Below are 23923 nucleotides of genomic sequence, written 5' to 3' on the forward strand. Positions count from 1 at the left end.
TGGGAGTAACCCATAAAGTAATCGGATTTATAATTAGCCAACAGCTGGCTCTATCTCTTTCCTCTCTGCGCAACACGTCTACAATGGCTTCGCTCTGCGCTCTCTCTCCACCGTCCACTTCTGCTTCTTCTTCTTCTTCTCGTCCGCAACTTCATCAGCGCGGCTTTCCCTCTACTTTTAGAATCCGAGCTTCTTCTTCTTCTTCTTCTTCGGATTCTTCGGCTTCCACTTCTTCGCCGAGAGTGGTGGTGACCAGAGAGCGTGGCAAGAACGGCAAGCTCATCAAAGCTCTGGTACTCGTTTTTCACTCCGTGCTCTTAACTTTATCTGCTATTTGCTTAGATGTCTATTTGAATTTGCGTTCTGTTGGACTTCTAGGGTTTTGGAATGGCTTATCTTGCTTTTTCCTTACAGTCATATGAATTGATCTTATAGTTTCGCGTTCTCATTGTTTGTGCTCAAATCGTTTACAGTATTTTTGTACTTGTTTTTTTTGAGTGTGGCTCGATGTTTATTTTTACATTAGGCGTTTGATTTAATGTGGAGAAAAACTTGGCATTTTCATCGTTTTGTCTATTTGATACGATGAAATAGACAAAATTCTCACATTTGTTGGCACTCTCACCAAAATTCTCACATAACAAAGACGAAATGTGTTGAAGCTGTTGCATTAGCTGCGTGTGTCATTGAGACTGATTGTACATTCCAAGAAAATCCACTTTTCATCATTTAAGAATCTTCTTTAAGCTACATTTGTAGTGTCTCCCCCCCCCCCCCCCCCCCCCCCCCCCCCCCCTTTTTCTTTTATTTTATTTTCTATAACGTGAAAAAAAAGCATGCTGTTAACATGGTGTTATTGATGGTTTTTCTTACCATTCTAATCAGTTGCCACAAAACTGGACATATAAAGTTATTTTAATTTTTTTTTTCCTTTTGTAAAAAAAAAATTTAATATTAATTATTTACACTATTATTGTTATCATTACTATTTTGTTAATGCCTCTATAACTTTGATGACACCTCTGTTAAAACTGATAATGATTTCATGGTATTTTGACAATAATGAATTAAGTGGAAACATTGCTTTATCTGTCCACTACAAGAGAACATATTATAGTAGGATCCTTGTTGCATGGGTGGTCAAATATCTCTTGGAATTAAGATTAAATTTCTAAATGTTGGATACAGGCTAAGCATGGGATCAACTGTCTGGAGCTTCCCCTCGTTCAGCATACACACGGGCCTGATAGGGATATGCTTTCTTCTGTAATAAGTGGTAAGGTCATGATCTTTGTGGTGGTATGGAACGATTTTTTTAGTGCAAGTTCCAGTGATTCCATTCCTGCCAGGGATCATTGTTAGAGTAGTGTTTGGACTGCCTGAGCTTACTCGATGTTTGCCTTATTCACTGTCTTCTTCTCTGTGGCATCATGTAATATTAGCTGGAATTAGGTGACACTCGATGTTTTTCATTCATCAGAGAGAATGCTGTTTTGTGGCTACCATATGGCCCGGATCAATTTGGGCTCATGAATATGAAATGAGATATGCTTAGGACAGTCACTACTAAGCGTGATTTATTCCTTCTTTTTAAATTGAAGATGGTTTTACTTTTGCTTTTTATTTTTTCCAAATTATGATTCAGACAGTCGAGTGGCTTTTTACCTATTATGATGCTTAAGTCTAGGATTTATTGTTCACTTCTTTCTTCTTTTGTGTTTATGGCAGCAGACACTACATTTGACTGGATTGTAATAACTTCCCCTCAGGCGGGTTCGGTCTTTCTGGAAGCATGGAAGTAAGGGTTAGAACTTTTCAACTATACTCTGACGCACTTAATGTAAAACCATTGTTGCCTGAAATTTTTTCTGGAAGATGTGACTTGTGTTTTTTGTTCGTGCTTTGTCTCTTCTGTCTTCTTGATCTGCTTGTTGTCCTTAATCCTAGGATGTGCATATTATATTTTTTGACTAAAACATTTTCTCCTGTATCTATGCATATGGTGATTGGCTTTTTAAAATTTTTAAATTTGTTATGCCTTAGGTGTTAAAAATCTTTATTAGATTATGTTTTTTCCATGCTCTCTCTCTCTCTCTCTCTCTCTCTCTCTCTCTCTCTCACACACACACACACACACACACACAGTTGCCCCACACACAGACATTTATCGGATGCAATTTAGCTTATCATAAATAGGGTGTCTTGCTTCTGTGGAGGGAACGCAACGATAGACAGTTCGAGGACAAAGAAAGAATCATTGAGGAGCTCATTTATTTTTTCTTTTATTCTTTGTACTCTTGGACGGCTGCGTTCCTCGCCCCCTTAGTGATTAGTTTTAATGATTTTCTTGTCTTGTTCTCTTCTTCTTCTTAGTGGCAGTTCTTGTACACTACCTTTGTACTTGATCGCTTTTTGCGTTTTAATGAAATTTCTCTTACTTATCAAAAAATAAATAAATAGGGTGTCTTGCTTACCCAAAAATATAAAATAATGTGTCTTAAAGAGATCTTTAATAAGCTATTCTTTTCCTTTTCTTTTACAAACTTGGCAAAAATGATAAACTTCATCTTAATTTAAAACCTTAGGGCTGCTGGGACCCCAAATGTTAATGTAGGTGTTGTGGGAGCTGGTACAGCGAGCGTTTTTGAGGACGTAAAGCAGTTCTCCAAGCAATCACTCAATGTTGCCTTTGCACCCTCAAAAGGTATTTGTCTGCATATGTATTTGCAGGCTTACAATAAAATTTAAACCTGCATTTTATTGCCTGTTATGCTTCATATACATTCCAATCCTATGCAGTGAGCACCAGAGGGCATTATCGAATAAGGGTTTTTTTTTTTTTTTTTTTTAATTTTTAATTTTTAATTTTTTTAATTTTTTTATAATTAATTAATTAATTAATTAATTTTTATCTTTTATGAATGATTATTTAATAAGAATCTTGATAATCTGTATGAAGGAAACTTTTGGCATTTCAGATTGATGAGATGAATATGTTAGAGAGTTACATGTTAATGGCTTTGTGGTTGCAGAAATTTAATTTGTTGCATTGAGGAGACAATTATTGCCAATTCGTTTTGGTAGGGTTTGTTTTGTTACATTTAGGGTTTGTTCTTGACTCATCATTCACGCACATACACGTACATATGTACTTACATACATGCTTATATATATATATATGGTTTGATTTTGGACTAGTGTGGTGAGTTTCTTTCGAGTCTGCATCATTATTAGCATGAATTACTGTTTGTAATGTTTTGCTCATTGGATAATTCATTGTTCAGTAAAATGATTATAGTTTGTCTTTGTTAAGCATCACAATATGAATTTTTTATGTAAATTGTATTACTCCAGCTACAGGTAAGGTTTTGGCTTCTGAGCTTCCGAAGAATGGGAAAAGATGCAGAGTCTTATATCCTGCTTCTGCAAAAGCTAGCAATGAGATTGGTATGTGAAATGCTGCTTTTATATGCTTCCCTTTCCAATGTGGCCATCTTAACACTTAAAATCACTCTCTTAAATCTCATTACTTGATATTTCATGAGATTGCTTTGCATAATCAATCTGGTTGGTTGCACAATGATACATGTAAAATATTAGGTTAGATGGATGTACTTTGTGATCAAATATCACGTTTAAACTATTACCTTAAAGTGAGTATGCTTGCAACACAAAAACCCAAAATGCACTCTTCTCTCTCCAAAACACACAACCCCCACCTTTTGAATCTCCAACTGAAAGAGGAGGGTATTACGACACCCCCCCCCCCCCCCCCCCCCCCCCTTCCTCCTTCCCCCCCCTTTCCCGCCTCCTTGAAGGCTCTACCCGCCTCTTCTGAGGTCCTATCCGCCTCTTCGAAGGCCTTATCCATCTCCTTTGACGATATATCTCGGTTCAACAGCTCTGCTGGCTTCTCCTCCACCGCATATGGTCCGGTTTCCACCTCCTCTAGCCGTTCTCTACCTCGGATTCGCCCCTTTCTTGAAGTTTTTTGATTTTATTTTTTCAAAATTAGATCAGTCAACTTCAAGAAGCTTTACTGCCACACGCCATTCCTTCGTGATCTTGGCTCTCTTCGCTTCGCTCCGCCATCAGCCGTTTCACTGTTCGGCCAACACGGGCTGGTGCATGTGGGACACGTGGACAGCCCTCCACCTCCTTTCCGCTACCTTCCACCACTGCTGCCGATCTCTTGAGCTAGTCTTGATGTGTTGCTTTTGGTTTTTCTGGGCATTTTGTTGTTTTTAAATTTTTGTGTTTCCTTGTGTTTCTATGTTTTTGCTGTAGTTGTTACCTTTCGGGTGTTTGGGTAGAGTTGAAGGGTGTCATGAGGGTCATGCCCCTATCTGAGTCCTTTGCATTGAGGGTTCAGCTAGGGTTGAAGGGTCTTTTGACGGTCTTGCCTCCATCCACACCTTCATATATCGCCTTTATTGGCAGCCACTTTTCTTGGTGTTCTTGCCAAGAATCTATATGGCTGCGTCATTCATTTGATGCATTCCCTTTTATTTTCTATTTCTCTTACTATTGCTTTTTGTCGGGTTGCACAGCCCAAATTTCTAGTTAGTTGTTTTCTTCTTATATGTCCGTACAAAAAAAAAGGGAAAAAAACTATTACCTTAAAGTGTCTAGCGGTATACAGAACCCACAGAATATACCCAACAAGAGATAAATCATGTTAAGAAATTTGATAGAGGTTTTTTTACACTTGGGTACTTTGCAAAGGCTATTTCTGGTTAAATCATGAAAAAGATACACACTCAAATAGGCCAAGAATAATTGTCAAAGCTGCTGTGAACTATGAAGAGAAAAGGGTAGAAACATACAAAGCAGACTGTGGATGAAAATTTAATAGCTTAAAACCTGTGTTTAGGCTGCGAGAGTTTAGAATTCATGACTGCAAAAAACCAACATGCTGACTCAATTTGGTGATTTTTTTTAAAGTACCATAAATTATATTCTCAATGAGCAACATTTCCTTGGAATAATGTTTGGCCCTGTGGTGTATGATGTATTTATTTATTTGTGCACAGCACTAGAGATATGTTGCTTTAACTCTTTTCTACCATTCGCACCTAGCGTATTCTGTATTCGAACTAACAAGAGTTGAATTGTAATTATGATAGGCTCCATGATGCTTCTAGCGTAGTTTATGTATTTGAATGCCCATTTAACATTCATGCTCATGTCTCAACTATTAAATAATTTCTGTACAAAGTTTTATTATTGTGATTTTGCTAATTGGCGACTCTCATATTGGTGAAGCTCCTTCTTGTCTCATATGAAGAAGGAACATGTATTAGCCCAAGCATAATAGGTTGAAGTCTTTATGGATCATAATTTAGCAGTCAGCATGATACTTTAAGTTGATCTTTGTCTTTATATCTAAACAAGGGTGTGCGAAGTACTCTTAATCAATCATTATGGTGAATTTTTTACAGAGGAAGGCTTGTCTGGTCGTGGATTTGAGGTCACAAGGCTAAATACATATACGACGGTAAAGTATTTAGCATTAGTGGTTTAGCTGTGGGTCTTTGACTTGCTGTCTTCATGCATCAAAAGTATCGATGTTTAATTTTTATGTGGCTTTGAGAACATATGTTTATTCCTATATACTTGGGTTGTGTCTTTTGTGTTTTTTAATAAATTGCGAACACTTATTAAAAAAAGAAATTTATGACTCTGAGAACATGTTTACTGTAAATTCTAATGGACCAAATCTGCTTCATATGCTTTTGCAATGTTGGGCCTACGTATGTCTATTTTTCTGTCACACATGCTGACATGCACTTGTCATGTATTTACCTTTGTTCACGAGCGTGTATTTACCTTTATTCACTAGAGTTCAAGTTTGCAGTTTGATGGATAATTTTTTGTCCTGGTGTTCTCTTATATTCGACCCTTTAATCACATTCCTTATGTTCACACCTCGCAGTTGCAGAGGGTCGGATGGTGCTCTCTTTCTAGTGGTTCCATTGACTAGCCTGAATTTATTAGTTCTGATCTGGTTAAAGTTGAGTTGATTATGAGTTTTTGCTTGTTTTTTTCTAAATAATGCGAACACTTCAGAATTGTATTCCGTTACTTATCATGAATTTCATGGATGATATTCCAAATAGCCGGAAAAACTGGCCCCATCTCCATTTTATATTGCTCGGATGACATCATTGGAGTTTCTCTTGATTTGAGGGATTTTAGTGCCCTATGATTTGAAGAGTTATTTGCTTGTTTCCCAACCTAAGAAAGCCAGTGTTGCAGTAAAACTGAATTTAATGGTTGTCTGTGGTCAATCTTCATGCTAGTACCATTAAATAAGTAGTGAGGCTATTACTTTTTAAAAAAAGAAAGAAAGAAAAAGAGTGGGCATTACCTCTGCATCCCATATCACTGTTTCATGTCATATGTGAAACTATAAATTCCATTATGTTGTGTGTTATATTAATTGCACTTTTCTGGTACCTGTGAACTAATTTCAAGTGGGTGATTTACGGTAGCCAATTTTGCTAAATATGTCAGTTAGCCCCTGATTTGAAATGATTTCTTCCAGGTACCAGTTCAACATGTTGACCCAGTGCTTTTAAAGCAGGCACTTTCTACTCCTGTTGTTACAGTTGCTTCACCTTCAGCGGTTCGGTGAGTAATTGGTTGCCTTTTATTTATATGTGACATTTAATTAGTTTCCCCTGATTTACACGGAGTGATTAGACGTGCATTTGACTTTTTTCACTATTCATAGATGCTTCTATTTGTCCTGCAACAAGGACATTTTGAATTGCAGTTGCCCCTGTGCCATCCAAATTGACCATTTCATACATTTTCTACCTAGATGCAGTTTGAGTCAACTAAATGGTTACACTCCATATAATCAGGGTCAATGGAACACCTTATATTTCTTTTTCTTCTTTGGGCTACATAGATTGATCAGGGGTTTTTGATGAGGAAGTTTTACATCATGCACTTTGTTCATAAATCTCCATTGCCACAGTGCCTGGGTCAAACTTATTTTGGATTCAAAGAAGTGGAACAATTCAGTTGCCTGTATTGGTGAGACAACTGCTTTGGCTGGGAAAAGTTTAGGCCTGCAAAATGTGTACTACCCAACACAACCAGGCCTTGAAGGGTAAGGTTCTCTTTCTTTACCTATTTTTTGGGAGATTTACCTTATGCCAGTGCCTCCTTGATATACGTTACTGATTACAAACACTTATGCTAAGAGTTTTTCTGAACTAGCACACATCGTGTCTGTTGTCTGAGCTTGGAGGAAATGTGTCTTGTATATGTTACTGATTATAAACTCTTTGCTTCTTTCATGTGACTTTTCTAACATGCTTAAGTTTTAAACACAAAATTTCTATCATAAGGTTGCACTGGTGGTTGGCTGAACTTTTTTTTTTTTTAAATGTTTTTTTATTTAAATTTCATTTTTGAATGTTTGTTTTGTTTCATTGTAATTTTTAAGTCTTTGGAAGTGGCAAATGTATGTCATTAAACTCATTTTACTAACTACTGTTTCCTTTAATTGTTTTTTGGCTATTAATATATATTTTTTCTCTTTCTTTTAAATTTAGTCTTAAAAAAAAAATATTAGCATTTCATCTTAGCCAAGTATAACAAAATAGTGATTATTTGCTAAACTATTGAGCAGGAAGATAATCTATTATGTTATGAATTAGGATAGGATATAAAGTTGCTTGTGCAAGAAAAATGAATTTGCATTTTTGAGGATGGAAGTTCGGACGTGTTGGTTTCTGTTAAATGAAAGAGAATTGCCATTCAAAATGTAAAACCACAATCATTGAGATGGCACATGCTCTTGTATAATTATTAGCAGTGATAGTAGTCTCCATTTTTGTTTTTTTTGAAAAAAGGAAGTTATCATAACATATGTAAAAATTATGGTAAATCTTGAAATATAACTCGATATAGTTGGTACATGTATTCTTGGTAAAAATTTATTATGCCCGTAATGAGTTACTCACACTTCTTCATGCTTAGTTAAGTTGCCTAAGTTAAATCTGGGGATTGTTCTAGTGGATCAATTGAAGATGTTTCTTCATAATTTGTTAGCAGGTGGGTTGATAGCATCCTTGAGGCATTGGGAGCACATGATCATTTCTAGAAAGTGATTCTATCTAGGTAGCCTTTTCTTTTCCTATGTCTTTAGTTAATATTAACTTAACCTTCCCCCCCCCCCCCTTTTCCTCTCCTTTTAAAAAAAATTCAATCGAGTTGTTTCCTCTCTATAGTTCTCTCCCAGGACTTGGCAGGCTGACAACGAGGCAACGAGTTCAGGATCAGACTTTGCAGCTTCTGGACAAACTAGATGCAAAACGAAGATGAAATTTTTTGCTAGCAGCAGCATGACAGAAAGGTGTATTGACTCTTTGACACCCTGAAGTGACCATATCCAATGGGCAGAGCTTTCTTTCAAGGTTAGTCAAGGGATATCCAGAGGATATTGTGACAAAGAAAGCTCTCCAACATCAACTGTACTACTATGTTGACAAGATTTGGTTTTGCTACTACTTCATGAAACATTGACGAAGTGGTGAGTGGCGACTATTTGTTTTGGTCCATATATTTTGTTGTATCATCCTCTTTCTATATTTAAATTCTTTATGCTCAATTTATAAAGAGAGAGGGCTTTTTATACTTTCATTATTTTGCTTTATGCTGTGACCGACTTAAGTTTTGCTGCCCATGCCTTTGCGAATGACATGCTGTCATCCCTCTTAATTTTGCCATATAACAAAGCGAGGTTTATGGCTGGGTCCTCTTGAATGTCAATTGTGGTACCACATTTGGCCTGTTGTGTTCTGAGACTTTATTGGAAGCTTTCAAGGTTTTTTCTGCATTTAAAATCTCTCTGCAAGGTTAGATCATGGGAGGATGTGGCTGGAATTTTTACCAAGAAAACCATGTGTTGCGTCGACGGTAAATATGTTTATCGCTATAAAAGGACAAAAGCATGTTGGGTTGATATAGTAGCCTTTGGGTTAAATTGCACCTCCATCAACCGTAAGAATGTGGTAGTTGGTGAGGTCACAGGTTCAAGCCCCATGAGTGGGCGAGTTGCGTACCAATTAGAAGTAGTAAAAAGTATTTATTTATTTATTTATTTTGTCCAGGTGAAAAGGAAAACATAAGGTGGTACCTGAAAGTGGAGTCTGAACCCTAATATTAGATATAGGATCATGTGGAGCATTCAGAGAAAAAGAAAGACATTTTTTTTTTTCTTGAAGGTAACGACTAACGAGTCTAATGTGTTACAACTAAAAGCCTCCTTGAAATCTCTTTTAGAAATTTACCCTTTTTTTTCTTTTTCTTTTTTGGTATTTTTTAATAAATAAATCAATCTCATTAAAAATTGCAGAGGGGCACAACTTGAGCATACATGAAGTATAATAGAGAGACCTGTAATTAAGGAGAAAAATGACAAGTTAAGAAATTTAGTAAAACTAAAAAAGTGAGGACTGCTCTACACTGTTGCTTAAGCAAGAAGAGATATTTCATATGTATTTTTCATTTCGGTCACTTTTGCCATTCTTCAAAAATGATTTAAATTGCATATATATAAATACAATTCTCACCCTCTGCCCCTGGAATACAAGATCAAATGAAAAATGTCTTTTTAACATTTTTTTTTTTTTGAGAATCTTGTTTCCAGTAAGGAGTTGATGCATGAACATGCAGGAAACTCTCTACCTGGATATTTTGTATCATTAGAAAATTATTGTATCAGGGGACTATTTTTATCTCAGGAGGTTGGGTTGGGGGATGTGTCCCCTGAAGGAATGATGAGATCATGGTTAGTGCTCGTTTTGGTTGGTAGCTTGGAACCGTATGTCCAGCTCCCCTTATAGTGATGAATGTCAGTCCTCTGACATACCCCTGTACATATCCTCCAATCTGCCAACATCACCAAGTGAAAATTTCTTAACCCGGCCAGTTTTATATTTGGGTAAAATTATGGGTATCAAATGACCAACCAGATGTTTTACCTCTTTGCCAGAATACCAGGGCCTCCAAGCGGTGTTGACCGTCAAGTTTGATTCGTTTAAAGCGAACCTAGTAGAGGTTACTGGAACGAGAGGATCTGTGTCGCCACTGCAAGTTCATTTGACAGAATAGTTTAAGTGCTTGCTTTGCAATTGGTAAGCTTTTATTATTATTATTATCTAATTTTTTTTTTTTTTTTTTTTTGGAAAATTTCACCTATAACCGATGATTGATTTTTCATTACTTTTGAAATAAGGTACCAAAACTTTAGAAAGTGTCAATTTAGGATATTCATCTTTCAATTTTTTTCAATTTCAACAATTCCTTAAATTTTTTCATTAAATCCTATAAAATTCCAAATACCATGGTGTTTTTTTTTAAAAAAGTTAATAAAAAATTTCAAACATTCCGGCATGAATATTTTTGCAAATTTTGTTAAATTCTTATCAATACCTAAATCCTTGCAACAATTTTTTTTTTTTTTTTTTTTTTAAACTAAAAAAATGGATATTTTGAAAATTTTGACATGATTTAACGAAAATTCTAACGGAGGGTTGAAATTGAAATTTGGATATCATAATTGACACTTTCTAAAGTTTGAATACCTTATTTAAAAATTATAAAATATCAGAAATTATAAGTCATGAAGTTAGAAAAAAAAAAAAAAAAAATTCTATGATCCACAACTTTGGTTCATTTATGAAGATCCTAAGCCAATTTTCTTTTGGGTAGGAATTGTAGAGGGATTACTTACATAGTAAGGTTCATGTGAAGATGAGTGCTTACCTGTATATCCATGTTCTAATTCCACTTGATATAACCCCCTCTATGGTGGGTAAAACTGACCGTTGGTTGTCAGACCATTGATAACGGCTGCAGGCAGTGCAAAGCAAAATTTGTTTGTTATATTTAGGACATATTTAGTCTAAGAAAGATATTAATTTTGCATACGTAGCAAAAAGATTGAGATCCTATGTGAGTCTCGCAGCCCGAATAACTCTCATGCAATAGAGTAGTTTTATTGCAAGAACTTCCCGTCGGCAACGACAGTATTGTTACGTACGGCCAATGTTGCTTGTGTCAAAGAGTTCTGCATTGTTAAGAGATTCTTGACTTGTAAATTTTATAAGTCATGAGCATCCCTCTTCTCTCAAGGCGTCTTTTGAGGGTGAGTTATGTAGGCTTATTGGACTTTAAAATGGTATCAGATCAAGTTCATTGGACTTTGTTAGGCGAATCCCTCTATTGGTCCACGTGTTTGGTTATAATGTCATACGTGAGAGGGCATATCAAAGAGTCTCGCATTGTCAAGAGATTGCTAACTTGTAGATTTCATAAGCCATGAGTATCCCTCTTCTCTTAATACCTCTTTTAAAGGTGAGTTAGCTAGCCTCATTATACTTTAACAGCTTGGTCTAAAGATATATATGCCACGATTACCTGCAAAAGGTCCAGTTTGTAGCTTTTGCGTGAAGGGCTCTTTGCACCTCAGGAAGATTTAGATAGGTAGTAACGTATTGGTCGGAGCAGGGGTCAAAACCGATGACGTCCTACGATGTAAGATCAAAATCATGGTCAATATATTATGCAGAATTCAGATTTAATTTAATTTTTTTTTTCTTTTTAGAATTAAATTCTTCAAATTCGCTAATTGTCATCAACAGACTACACAATCACAAATTATTTCTTGTATTAATGAAGACTTACAGAAGCAGTGTGGCCGGACTTTGGTGGTGATGAACTGCATAACGACGAAGTATATATGTTATCAATATCAAGCAATCCAATCTCTGCATCTGCTTGACGTTGATACAAGAAACACAGGGTTGAATGCCAATCGTTAGAGAAGTAACAATTCTTGCGAATTCCTGCAATGGTTTCGTCGGAGATCAAGGCATGTGCCCAGTAATACTCAAATCTGCCTCTTAAACCTGTAACATGATCTATCCAAGCATTCCCAATCTGCAACACTTAAGCCTTGGTAAGTCCTTTAATTGGTATATATATATATGCATTGAAATATTGGCACACAAGGAATTAATTGAAAGGAAAACTTCACAAGAAACTCACTGCGATGCCTTTGAGGTTGATTCTTCTGTGATTTGTGTGGTTCTTGTTGTGGAAGACAATTGCATCAGCGAGCATAGGAACGTAATGACCAGCATAGTTTTCACCAGCTATAAAGAGATCGCGGGTTTTATATTGGGGGAATCTCTCAAGCCAGTTTACAAGGAAAGTATAAGTGTAGTCTCTTGTGTCTCTGTCCCCGGCAAGAATGTAGTCGCCTGATTCATTTGAAATATATGAAAACCCAACTCCGGCTGGGGATTCCAAGAAGATAACATTTGCCACTGCATGCCATACTCTGAGGCATTAGTTTCAAATCTTACAAATGGAGGAGAAAAACATTGAGATCATGATGAGCAATTAATTACCATTGTTCCATGCATAATGATTACGGTAAAGTGTTTTTCCATCACTCTTGACTCTGAAAGGTCCCAGTTCTTCCATGGCTCCATATCCGAGAGAAGAGCATCCCGGGCCTGTACATTACATCCCACTATCATTTTTCTTTGTCTTTTCCCAAGTGCTACAAACTAGACAATATATATTATGGCAACAGTACTGGTGGAGATTTAGCATTGTATTTACCTCCATTTAGCCATAAAACGAGAGGTTTGGTGGCTGAATTTTGAGGTGCCTCCACAAAGTAATAGAACAGTTTCATCTCAGTCTCAGGGTCCACCGTAACATAGCCTGCATACTGATCAAAATCTACTCCGGCTGGCTGTCCAGGCAGGGCGTCGATCTTGTCAACTTGCATCAACCCATCTTGGTGTTCAATATGAGCCGGCGAATAATCCAATGCATTCCATACAAAGGCAACAGAACCATCTACGATGTTCTTATAAATCAACGCGTTGAGGTTGGCACTCTGGTTAGTATTGTAGCAAGAGATGGGAAACCCCAAATGGTGAAAAGAGAGGAAGAGCAGCAGCAACCTTGTGAGAAACGAAAGCTTCATGATCATCTCGATCTCTGTTGCCGCTGCTTGCAAAATGACGTGGGTCTGTCAGGGACAAGGGCTTTTGATGTTTTATATATATATAGGCCAAGTGAATAACTGTGGAAGAGAAATATTTAGATGATATACTGTTTTGGAACCATTCATAGAATATCATACCGCTGGATCGATCTGTTCTAAAATTGTTGTATATATGAATATATTTGGAATAAGTTTTGGCTTTCTATGAACAAAACCGCCGCATAAAAACGTACACCGGAAATATCACGGATTTGTTATAAAATTGTTGTAGGAATATTTTGAAACATGTTTTATGACCATAAAATTTTAAAAAAAATAAATAAATAAAAAAAAAAAACGTTGCATGATCAGCGTTGTTGTTGAGTAAATTAAAAATAGCAGGTTCTGGCTTCAGCAATATATTTCTATTATTTTAATTTTATTTATATTCCCAAATGACATTAATCAAGACTGTTTTGGGTGGTTAAACTATTGATTGGATGTTCATCTCCAAAAAGGTTAATCTAGTTAGGGAATATAATATATATGATCGATGATTGAAGAAGTAGCTAGGGTTCATGTCAGTACCCAATATAATGTCGATGTACATGTGGGTATCAAAGTTAACGGTTTTTCCTCTAACGTTACAAATCTATAAGATTATGATGAAAAAGAAGATGGTTTTTGTTTCAAGAGGTTGGTCTTTTTTTATTTTTTTATGGATGATTTGGCGCTTAATGACGTATCATTTGTATTAGACTGTTAATTTCGAGAAAAAAAGTGACAAATCGAAGGCCGATTTAAAGAGTAATGTTTCTTGCATAACATATATATGTACACACTTCGTATAACAACGCTGACGTGAAAATGATTTTCATAATAATAATAATAATAAAAAATTAACGTTTTCTGCACAACAAAAAAAAAAAATTAAAAATCATCTCCACATTAGCATTATTGTACAAAGTGTATACATTTGTTTTGCATGAAACATTACTCCTATTTAAAATTTGTGTAAAACCTATACATGTAAGTATTGTAACCACCTATAAGGGGCACACCTGGCAACACTGACTGCTAATTCTTTCCGTTTCCTTTTGTTTGATGAAGATCTTGCTCGAACATCTTTTGAGGATCTGCTTGAGAACTGCAGTTTGAGGGAGTTTTTGTTTTTTGGGTTTTCTAATGGCCATTTTGAAAGTACGTAGTTGAGGGAAGTATTGGTTTAGAGCATACCCTTCGTGTTAGAATGAGTCATAATTTGATTCAGCCCATCAGAATATAGTGGGACTGGGTTAATACTAATTGGGAGAACTTTTATCACTTTTGAATAAAGGTAATCAAACTTTAAAAAAGTGTTAATTTAGAGTATCCATCTTTCAACACTCAAGATTTTCCGTTAAATCTTGTCAAAATTCAAAAAATACCCGTATGTTTTTTTTTTTTTTAAATTATAAATTTTTTTCAAAGATTCAGGAATTGGTATTTTTGCAAATTCCATTAAATTCCGACCTAACACCTAAATCCTAGCAATTTTTTTTTTCCTAAAAAAAAAAGGTATTTTGGAAATTTTGACAGGATTTAATGAAAAATTCTAACGGAGGGTTGAAATTGAAAAAAAATTGAAAGATGGATACTCTAATTGACACTTTTTAAAGTTTGGGTACATTTTTTCAAAAATGATGAAAGATCGGAGGCTATAAGTGAAGTTTTCCCTACTAATTACTAGAATTAAATATTTCTATTTTGGGAGTTGAACTCTTACCTTAGTACGTGCCAAACCATTTGGAGATTTTCTTGAAACTACTGAACCATCACCGCATGATAATCAAAATTAATGTGGATGTTCAACGTATAAGCCCCTGCTAATTTTTTTTTTCGTTAACTCATGAGTTATAGTATCAACCCCTTTTAATCAATCGTATTGTTATAGTTTTTCTTATTAATTCAAACAGCTAATAAAGAGAAGTCCCCTATAGGCTATACCTTGTCAAATTTATAAAAATGCAAATAAATCTTTAAAAATAATAATAATAATAAAAAAAACTTTGTAGGGTCATGATGAGTTGAAGGTATGTGAGCGAATGCAGTTATTAAACGTTATTCGGGTCTGACCATGTAAGTGCTTCAACACCTAGAGACAGTGAGATTGATGCAGCTAGGAATTTGATGCAACCTCTTCTAGTTAAGCGTGGTTTTTCTATGTAATTGGGTGGTAGATTTAATGAGTTATTATTTATGTTTAAGCATGTACATTTTAATCAAAATTTTCTTTTGATCGATGGTCAAAATTTATTATGCCCGTAATGAGTTATTCTCACAGTACTTTTTCATGCTTAATTAGTTAAGTTGCTTGAGTAAAATTTGGGGATTGTTCTAGTGGATCAATTGAAGATGTTTCTTCATAAATCGTTGGCATGCAGGTGGGTTGATACTTGATAGCATCCTTGAGGCATTGGGAGCGCATGATCATTTCTAGAAAGTGATTTTATCTAGGCCGGTACGTAGCCTTTTCTTTTCCTGTGCCTTTAGTTGTAATATTAACCTTTTTCTCCATCTTTTCCTTTCCTTCAAAAAATCAATCGAGTTGTTTCTCTCTAGTTTTCTCCCAGGACTTGGCAGCAGGCTTACAACGAGGCAACAAACACGTTTAGGATTATTGCGGCAGGCTCTGCAGCTACTGAACAAACTAGCTGCAAAACTCAGCGATGTGGTTTAATTTATGGCGGTTTTTCTATTTTCTTTATTTTTGAGAAAGGGTTACATAGGTGGGTTTTTGTCGCTCTGAATCCGTATGGAAGAGAAAATTGAGGAGTTTGTGAAAATACTACTAAAAACATGATTGGTAGAGCACGGCTTATTTTGCTAAAACATATGCCTAGGCATTACGAATTGAAACACTTTCAAATTATTCCAGCTTTGAAAGAAGGATAATATGACATTAATATCTGAGACAATATTAGAAAAACACAAAGAATAGAAATTTCGTATGTATTTTTTATTACGGTCAATTTTGCCGTTCTTAAAAAATGATTTAAATTGCATATATATATATATATATATATATATATATATATATATATATATATATATATATATATATATATATATATATATAAATACAGTTCTCACCCCCTCCCCGGCCCCTCGAATACAATATCAAATGAAAAATATCTTTTAACATTATTTTTGAGAATCTTGTTTAATTTCTAGTAGGAATTGATGCTCATCCTGCAAAAACTCTTTAAAGCTTAGGTTACATATACTTGGAGATTTGTATCATTACAAAATTGCTGTATCAAGGGACTATTTTCTCAGGAGGTTGGGGGATGTGTCCCATGAAGGAATGATGAGATCATGATTAGTGTTTGTTTCGGTTGGTAGCTTGGAACTTTATGCCCGGCTCCCCTTATAGTGATGAATGTCAGTCCTCCTACGTACCCTTGTACATATCCTCCAATCTGCCATCATCATCAAGTGAAAATCTCGTAACCCAGTTTTATATTTGGGTAAAACTATGCGTATGAAATAAACGACCAGAAATATTTACCTTGGTGCCAGAATACCAGGGCCTCCAGGTGGTGTTGACCGTTGAGTTTAGTTCGTTTAAAGCAAACCTAGTGGAGGTTACGGGAACGAGGGCATCTATGTCGCCACTGCAGATTCATTCGATGGAATGTTTTAAGTGCTAGCTTTGTAAGTAAGCTGTAATTTTTTTAAAAAACAAAATTCTATCATCTACTACTTTGGCGCATTTATGAATTAGAGGAAAATCCTATGCGGGTTTTCTTTGGGGTAGGAATTCTAGAGGGATTACTTACATATATAGTACAGTAAAGCTCATGTAAAGATGGGTGCTTACCTGTATATCCATGTCCTAATTCCACTTGATATAAGCTGATCTATGGTGTGTAAAACTGACCTTGGGCTATCAAACAATTGATAAGCGCTGCAGGCAGTGCAAAGCGAAATTTTTTTGTTATATTTATGACATCTTTAGTCTAAGAAAGATATTAATTTTGATCAATAGTAGCAAAAAGATTGAGATCCTGTGCAATAGAATTGTTCTATATAAGTCATGCCGCCCGAACAACTCTCATGCAATAGAGCAGTTTTATTTCCACGAAATCTCCGACGGCAGCGTCATTGTCGTGACGGCCATTGTTGCCTGGTCTAAAGATATGTCACGCGTACCTGCAAAAGGTCCAGTTTGTAGCTTTTGCGTGAAGAGCTCTTTGCACCTCAGGAAGATTTAGATAGGTGGCGACGTATTGGTCGGAGCAGGGGTCAAAACCATTCACCTACGTACGGTGTAAGATCAAAATCATGGTTATGCACAATTCAGATTTAATTCCTTTTTTCTTTTTAGAATTAAATTCTTCAAATTCGCACAGACTACACAATCACAAATTATTTCTTGTATTAATGAAGACTTACAGAAGCAGTGTGGCCAGACTTTGTTGGTGATGAACTGCATAACGGAGCATATATGTTCTGAATATCAAGCAATCCGATCTCAGCGTCTGCTTGGCTTAGATATAAGTAACACTGGGGTGAAACCCCAATTCTAGAAAAGTCACAATTCTGGCGAATTCCTGCAATAGTCTCGTCGGAGATCAAAGCATGTGCCCAGTGATACTCATATCTGCCTCTTAAACCTGTAACATCATCTATCCAAGCATTCCCAATCTGCAACACAAGCCTTGGTAAGTCCTTTGGTATATCATGTATGCATTGAAATATTGGCATGCAAGGAATTGAAAGGAAAACTTCACAAGAAACTCACTGCGATGCCTTTGAGGTTGATTCTTGTGTGATTTGTTTTTTTCTTGTTCTGTGAAACAATTGCATCAGCGAGCATAGGAACGTAATGACCAGCATAGTTTTCACCAGCTAGAAAGAGATCGCGGGTTTTATACTGGGGGAATCTCTCAAGCCAGTTTACAAGGAAAGTATAAGTGTGGTCTGTCGTGCTTGCGTCCCCGGCAAGAACGTAGTTGCCTGATTTATTTGAATATGAAAACCCAACTCCGGCTGGGGATTCCAAGAAGATAACATTTGCCACTGCATGCCATTCTCTGAGGCATTAGTCTCAAATCTTACAAATGGAGGAGAAAAACATTGAATGATGAGCTTAATTACCGTTGTTCCATGCATAGTGATTTCGGTAAAGTGTTTTTCCATCACTCTTGACTCTGAAAGGTCCCAGTTCTTCCATGGCTCCATATCCGAGAGAAGAGCATCCCGGGCCTGTACATTACATCCCACTATCATTTTTCTTTATCTTTTCCTAAGTGCTACGAAGTAGACAATTAATGGCAATTGCAACGATGGAGATTTAGCATTGTATTTACCTCCATTTAGCCATAAAACGAGAGGTTTGGTAGCTGAATTTTGAGGTGCCTCCACAAAGTAATAAAACAGTTTCTCCTCAGTCTCAGGGTCCACCGTAACATAGCCTGCATACTGATCAAAATCTACTCCGGCTGGCTGTCCAGGCAGGGCGTCAATCTTGTCAGTTTGCATCAACCCAGCTTGGGGTTCAATATGCACCGGCTTATAATCCAATGCATTCCATGTTCTCGAAATGTAAGGATCTAAGAAGTTCTTATAAATGAACGCGTTGAGGTTGGCGCTCTGGTTATAATTAGTACTGTAGCAAGAGATGGGAAACCCCAAATGGTGAAAAGAGAGGAAGAGCAGCAGCAACCTTGCGAGAAACGAAAGCTTCATGATCATCTTCTCTCTGTTGCCGCTGCTTGCAAAATGACGTGGGTCTGTCAGGGACAAGGGCTTTTGATGTTTTATATATATATATATATAGGCCAAGTGAATAACTGTGGAAGAGAAATATTTAGATGATATACTGTTTTGGAACCATTCATAGAATATCATACCGCTGGATCGATCTGTTCTAAAATTGTTGTATATATGAATATATTTGGAATAAGTTTTGGCTTTCTATGAACAAAACCACCGCATAAAAACACCGGAAATATCCCGGATTTGTTATAAAATTGTTCTGTGTGTAGGAATATTTTGAAACATGTTTTGGCTTTCGATGTCGACCCAACAAAAAAATAATAATAATCTTATGACATGGGCCTTTATTTATAGGCAAAAATAATCTTCTCAAAAAGAAATTAGGATTTACAATAAAATAAAATTAAAAAAAAAAAAAGAAAAAAAAAAAGTAGGACTCAAATTTGGTTTTTGGGTTGACGTGATAGTGCCAAGTGTGAGTCCAAGTGCGAGTTGATTTGCATTTCCTCCATAAATGAGTGCTCTTCAGATGGAATCGTAGGATTCTGGAGATGCAATTGGGCCGCCAATTAGGGCTTACCCAGCTTCGTCGTAGGATGTGGGTGGTGGTACGAGATTTAGGACTATTTTTCATTCTAAAAGCCCAATTAGAATAATTGTTCCTTTGCATGCATTTAAGTCTTTCCTCGGCCTTTTGTTGTAAAGAAACTATGGAACGGGGCCGATCGTTGTTACCCACGAAGTTCAATTTACATTCCAATCTTCTGTTTGCTTTCGTATTTAGTACAAGAATTCCAAACATTTTGTGATTGTGTGTTGATGCATGATCATCTCCTTACCCTTCCTTGTTGATGTACTCACATGAGAATCATGTGTGTCACATTAGAGAATAATGTTAGCCAACTGAAAGCTAAGGTAATATTGGCTTTTTTTAACAACATTTTTATTTTATAATTATCTTTTAATGTGGACATGACAATTCAAACAATCTTTGGATTAGTAATTGTTTTTTTTTAAAAAAAGAAAAATCTAAAAATTGGTTTAAACTGCCACGTTAGTAAAATAAAAATGTAGTACATAACATTACTCATCTAAAATTAGGCTTAGAGCCTATCAAAATTAGGCTTGGCTCCTCATTTATTAACTCCAACTAAAAAAGCGTCATTTTGCCCTTGGCAAGTTTGGTTTGGCATCAACCATATTCTGATAGGTTAGGAATGACAAAAAATACCATATGACAGATGGGCTTTTACGGCACGAGAAATGTTAAAAATTATATTTGTTTTTTGCCGATTAGTCATTGGATTGATCCTGATAAAAAAATTAAAAAAATAATCGACTGTACGTATCACATCAGTAAAATAAAAATGAGATAAAAGTATGTTGAATGTATGGGTCGGATCTTCTCATCCGGGCAGACAACCAGAAAAAGAAGGTGGGGTTTGGGGAGGAGAGCTACGACCAGGGAAAATGTTGGGAGAAAGTACGTTGAGCATTGAGCAAGTCAGCAAGATACGGGGACCATTTTCGTAATGAAAGCTGGCAAAACCCAAATACAAGCCGACAGTAACAGGTATATATATGCACCATTGTTTTTCCCATGGCTTGTGTCTTATTAACTGTCTTTACTAGGGGAAAATTTGGACTCTTTCCGTCTAATCTTTGAGAAGCAAATGATCTTGGCAGATCTGTAAGTCTTTGAGAATTAGCTCTTGTTATTTAATAGATCAGGTAAGATTTACTTGTACATAAGCTAGATTTACTTCCACATCAAAAGCATCATGATTAAACTTCATTATTCAATAATAGAGATTTGTGGGTGTCTTTCACAAGTGATCCTACACGGCACCCAAACATAAACAGCCGACAATATATAATTAACATCACGAACTTGGGTCCCCAAGAGTACTCCAAGACACAGTACTACCGCCCGGCTTTTAATTTGTTTTTTTCACCTCGGCGTGTATTGGAGAGACTTTTCAGGATGCAGCTGCTTTTTCCCTTTTATCAGAGGACCTCACCAGCTACAGTCCCAATGTTTCCAATTTCTATTTTGGCCTGACGCCCACATAAAAAGCGAGGCTCCAGAAACCCATGGACACAGTCACCAAACCGTGCATCTTCCAGAAAGGATGGGCAGAACTATCACTCGCCACCCACGTTCGCCGCCCACGTTCACGGCGGTTTACTTTTCTTTGTAACTCGATTATAAAATCGCAACTCATTAAATTTCGTACTCAACAAGCTCTGTTGGATCTGATAATTGACGTAAAATTTGGCTATGATATCAAATGATACAAATTTTAAGCATGACTCAATTAACTATTAAAAACTGGCTTGGGAGCGTTCAAGAATTTACGTATAGATTATTAAAATTGTACTTATATCACGTGAAATACTTAGCATCGTAGTAACATTTTCATTCCAATTTTGTTTTGAATTCAGCATTATAAGCTTCCGGCCATTTAAGATTAGGATTTTCCAATTTTGTTGAAGTTTTCCTTCATTAGATGATTTACTTGCCCCTTTTTTTTTCTTTTTTTTTTTGAGATTGTCTATCTTCCTGTAATAAGTACAGCAGAAACAATCGATCGATTGTACGTTAGCAGCTTTTGAGTGATAATAAAAAGGGAAAATATCATTTTAACCCCTCAAATTACCACTCATTTTGCGTTTAGTCCCACAAACTACTAACACTCCTACTTCGGCCTACCAAAACCTTTGAAAAAGACCCAATTTGACGAAATATCTCCATATTACCCCTGCTACGTGTCATTTTTCAATTAAAAAATAATAAAAAATCTAAAAAAAAATTCAAAAATTAAAAACTAAAAAAACTATTCATTTGGGGTGGCTTTCGGCTCGATGGGTGACGCGCAGCCACTCCTGGCCACTGGAGGTAGCCGCGCGGCCACCCCCGGCCCCAAGGGTGGTCACACGCTACCCTTGAGCCGAAAGCCACCCCGAAATCGATTTGGGGTTGCTTTCTAGGGCTCGAGGGGTGGCCTGCCAGCCACCCCCCAACCACCGGGGTGGCCTGCGAGCCACCCCCCGACCACTGGGGTGGCTCACAGGCCACCCCATTTTCCTTATTTTTTTGAAAAAAAAAAAATCAAGTTTTTTTAGTTGACTTTTTTTTTTTAGTTTTTTTTAGTTTTTTTTTTTTTAAAAAAATAGTTTTAAATTAAAAAATGATACGTGGCAGGGGTAATACGAGAATATTTCGCTAAATGGGGTATTTTTCAAAGGTTTTGGTAGTTTGGGGGGCCGGAGTCGGAGTGTTGGCAGCTTGTGGGGCTAAATGCAAAACGAGTGGTAATTTGGGGGGGCTAAACTGTAATTTTTCCTAATAAAAATTGAGTGGTGTTTGTTGGGGTTATCCCACATTGGTTGTGGAAGGGGTTGGTGGTCAGTTTATAAATGTGAGGAAAAGTCTCACCTTATGAGCTAATTTTTGGAGTTGAGAGAGGCCCAAGACCACCTAACACTGGTATCAAAGCTTTTCCGAAATTGTTTGCCCACAAGACATCATTCACAAAGTTGATTCGGTTGATTAATGGAAGATAAGTCATTCACCATCTTCTTTGTGCCAACAATTTTAATCCACCAAAATTTTCATGTCCAAACCTCAAATGCCAAAGCCAATGAGATATTTAGCTACATCCGTTTGAATATTTAATAAAAACATTCTATTGCTTGTCATAGGAACTTTGGCTATTAAATTCTTCCTGTCATCTCTTAGTAAAAGACTACGATTTTTTATATGAATTTCATAGTTTTTTTCCAAAAATTATCCTAAACTCAAAATATTACTTTTCATACTTGGAACAAAATAAATATTTGTAATAAATTGATGTTCTCCATTTTTCAGGCGAATTAAGATTGTATCTTTTCCTTTTATTGGAACTTTAGACAAGTCTCCAAAAGTAATTGACATTCTCACTTACTAATTCATCAAGCTCTACAAACTTATTTTTCTCTCTACACATATGGTTGCTTGCCGCGTTATCAAAGATAGTACGAGTTCTTCTCCCATCTTTCTTATCCTTTATAAGCTAGCAACAAAGTGGGTTCCGCTTCCTCATTTTCAGCATAATTAACTTTCTCTTCAACATTGTTAGTGTGACTTCTGCACTCCCAAACATAATGACCATATTTTTGGCAATTATAATATTTAACTTGAGATTTATCATACCTTATTCCATATTGCTTCAAATTATTTTCTCGTCCTCGTCCTCTTGATGCTTGACCTCTCTCTTCGTAATTGAAACTATTACGTTCGCCTCTTCCTCTTCCCCTACCACGGCCACGGCCACGTCAATGTCCTTGTCCTCTTTGACTCATTTCTTCTTCTTTTTAATCTTTGAAACAGATCTTTGTAGCTAGAACCTGTTCCAATGACTCTTCTTTCTTCTTGTGGAGCCTTTCTTCATGGGCTTGAAGAGATCCCATGAGTTGATCAATACTCATGGTTTCTAAATCTTTTGACTCTTCAATAGTAACAACGATATAATCAAATCTTTGTTGCAAGGAACGAAGGATCTTTTCAATGACTCTAACATCCTCCAATCTTTCTCCATATCTCTTCATTTGATTTACTATGGCCAACACCCTTGAAAATAATCCGCGATCGACTCGGATTCTTTCATTCGCAAAACTTCAAATTCACCTCTTAACGTTTGAAGGCGAATTTTCTTCTCTTTATCAACTCCTTGATGAGAGTTTGTGAGAATCTCCCATGCTTGCTTGGAGGTGGTTGCATTCGCCACCTTCTCGAACATAGCCTCATCCAAAAATTGATAAATAAGGGTGAGAGCTTGTTGATCATTCTTTCGAAGTTTATACAAAACCTCTCTTTGATTAGGACTCAAAGGAATTTTGTCACTAGGCTCACTGTAGCCTTTTTCTACAATCTCCCAAGTATCTTGCGATCCAAGCAGTGCCTTCATACGAATGCACCGGAAAGGTGAGGGAATTGAAATGGAAAGGTTGAATTGGCCATTTATCTAGGATCAATAAGTTGGGCTCTGATACCAGTTGAGTCTTTACAAACTTGAGTTGTACCTCATTCTTGACAATACACTCTCTAATAAAATGATACCTCGTGTCGATGTGTTTGCTCCGAGCATGGAATAC

General features: G+C 36.4%; 2 protein-coding genes across 7 annotated transcripts; one reads left to right on the top strand and one right to left on the bottom strand.

Annotated features, from left to right (window-relative positions):
- On the top strand, positions 1-10132 carry LOC133866581 (uroporphyrinogen-III synthase, chloroplastic). Of its 6 annotated transcripts, XR_009899899.1 has the most exons (11): positions 2-293; positions 1189-1276; positions 1729-1798; positions 2586-2704; positions 3355-3447; positions 5442-5497; positions 6548-6633; positions 6986-7120; positions 8068-8136; positions 8247-8548; positions 10013-10132. XR_009899899.1 is itself a non-coding variant. In XM_062303142.1 (10 exons), exons 1-9 carry the CDS (start codon positions 84-86, stop codon positions 8117-8119), a joined length of 909 nt encoding a protein of 302 aa, XP_062159126.1. In that variant the 5' UTR covers positions 2-83; the 3' UTR covers positions 8120-8136; positions 8247-8658. The 6 variants fall into 6 exon arrangements, 5 of the variants coding, with proteins under 5 accessions (XP_062159130.1, XP_062159126.1, XP_062159128.1 ...); XM_062303142.1 differs by lacking the exon at positions 10013-10132 and having other exon boundaries at positions 8247-8658; XM_062303144.1 differs by lacking the exon at positions 10013-10132 and having other exon boundaries at positions 1732-1798; positions 8247-8658.
- LOC133865660 (uncharacterized) lies at positions 9873-23736 on the bottom strand. Its single transcript, XM_062302081.1, has 17 exons — positions 23457-23736; positions 23177-23277; positions 18379-18661; positions 18167-18274; positions 17811-18088; positions 17462-17713; positions 17213-17325; positions 16887-16973; positions 16575-16680; positions 16354-16485; positions 12652-13069; positions 12435-12542; positions 12070-12350; positions 11707-11961; positions 11440-11549; positions 10786-10872; positions 9873-10107 (listed from the first exon to the last, which is right to left on the bottom strand). Exons 1-17 carry the CDS (start codon positions 23734-23736, stop codon positions 9873-9875), a joined length of 3234 nt encoding a protein of 1077 aa, XP_062158065.1.
- Between the last annotated feature and the right edge of the window lie 187 nt (positions 23737-23923).

This window comes from Alnus glutinosa, chromosome 4 (assembly GCF_958979055.1).
Source record: "Alnus glutinosa chromosome 4, dhAlnGlut1.1, whole genome shotgun sequence".
Taxonomy (NCBI): domain Eukaryota; kingdom Viridiplantae; phylum Streptophyta; class Magnoliopsida; order Fagales; family Betulaceae; genus Alnus; species Alnus glutinosa.

Bases quoted from the DNA above. Each gene is read 5' to 3' on its own strand.
- LOC133866581 (XM_062303142.1), top strand. From the start codon at position 84: ATGGCTTCGCTCTGCGCTCTCTCTCCACCGTCCACTTCTGCTTCTTCT. The intron at 1,277-1,728 runs GTAAGGTCATGA...TGTTTATGGCAG, and splicing joins GCTTTCTTCTGTAATAAGTG to CAGACACTACATTTGACTGG. The intron at 2,705-3,354 runs GTATTTGTCTGC...GTATTACTCCAG, and splicing joins TGCCTTTGCACCCTCAAAAG to CTACAGGTAAGGTTTTGGCT.
- LOC133865660 (XM_062302081.1), bottom strand. From the start codon at position 23,736: ATGAAGGCACTGCTTGGATCGCAAGATACTTGGGAGATTGTAGAAAAA. The intron at 11,962-12,069 runs GTGAGTTTCTTG...TAAGTGTTGCAG, and splicing joins TCAACCTCAAAGGCATCGCA to ATTGGGAATGCTTGGATAGA. The intron at 10,873-11,439 runs GTAATCGTGGCA...CACTGCCTGCAG, and splicing joins ACAAACTGGACCTTTTGCAG to CCGTTATCAATGGTCTGACA.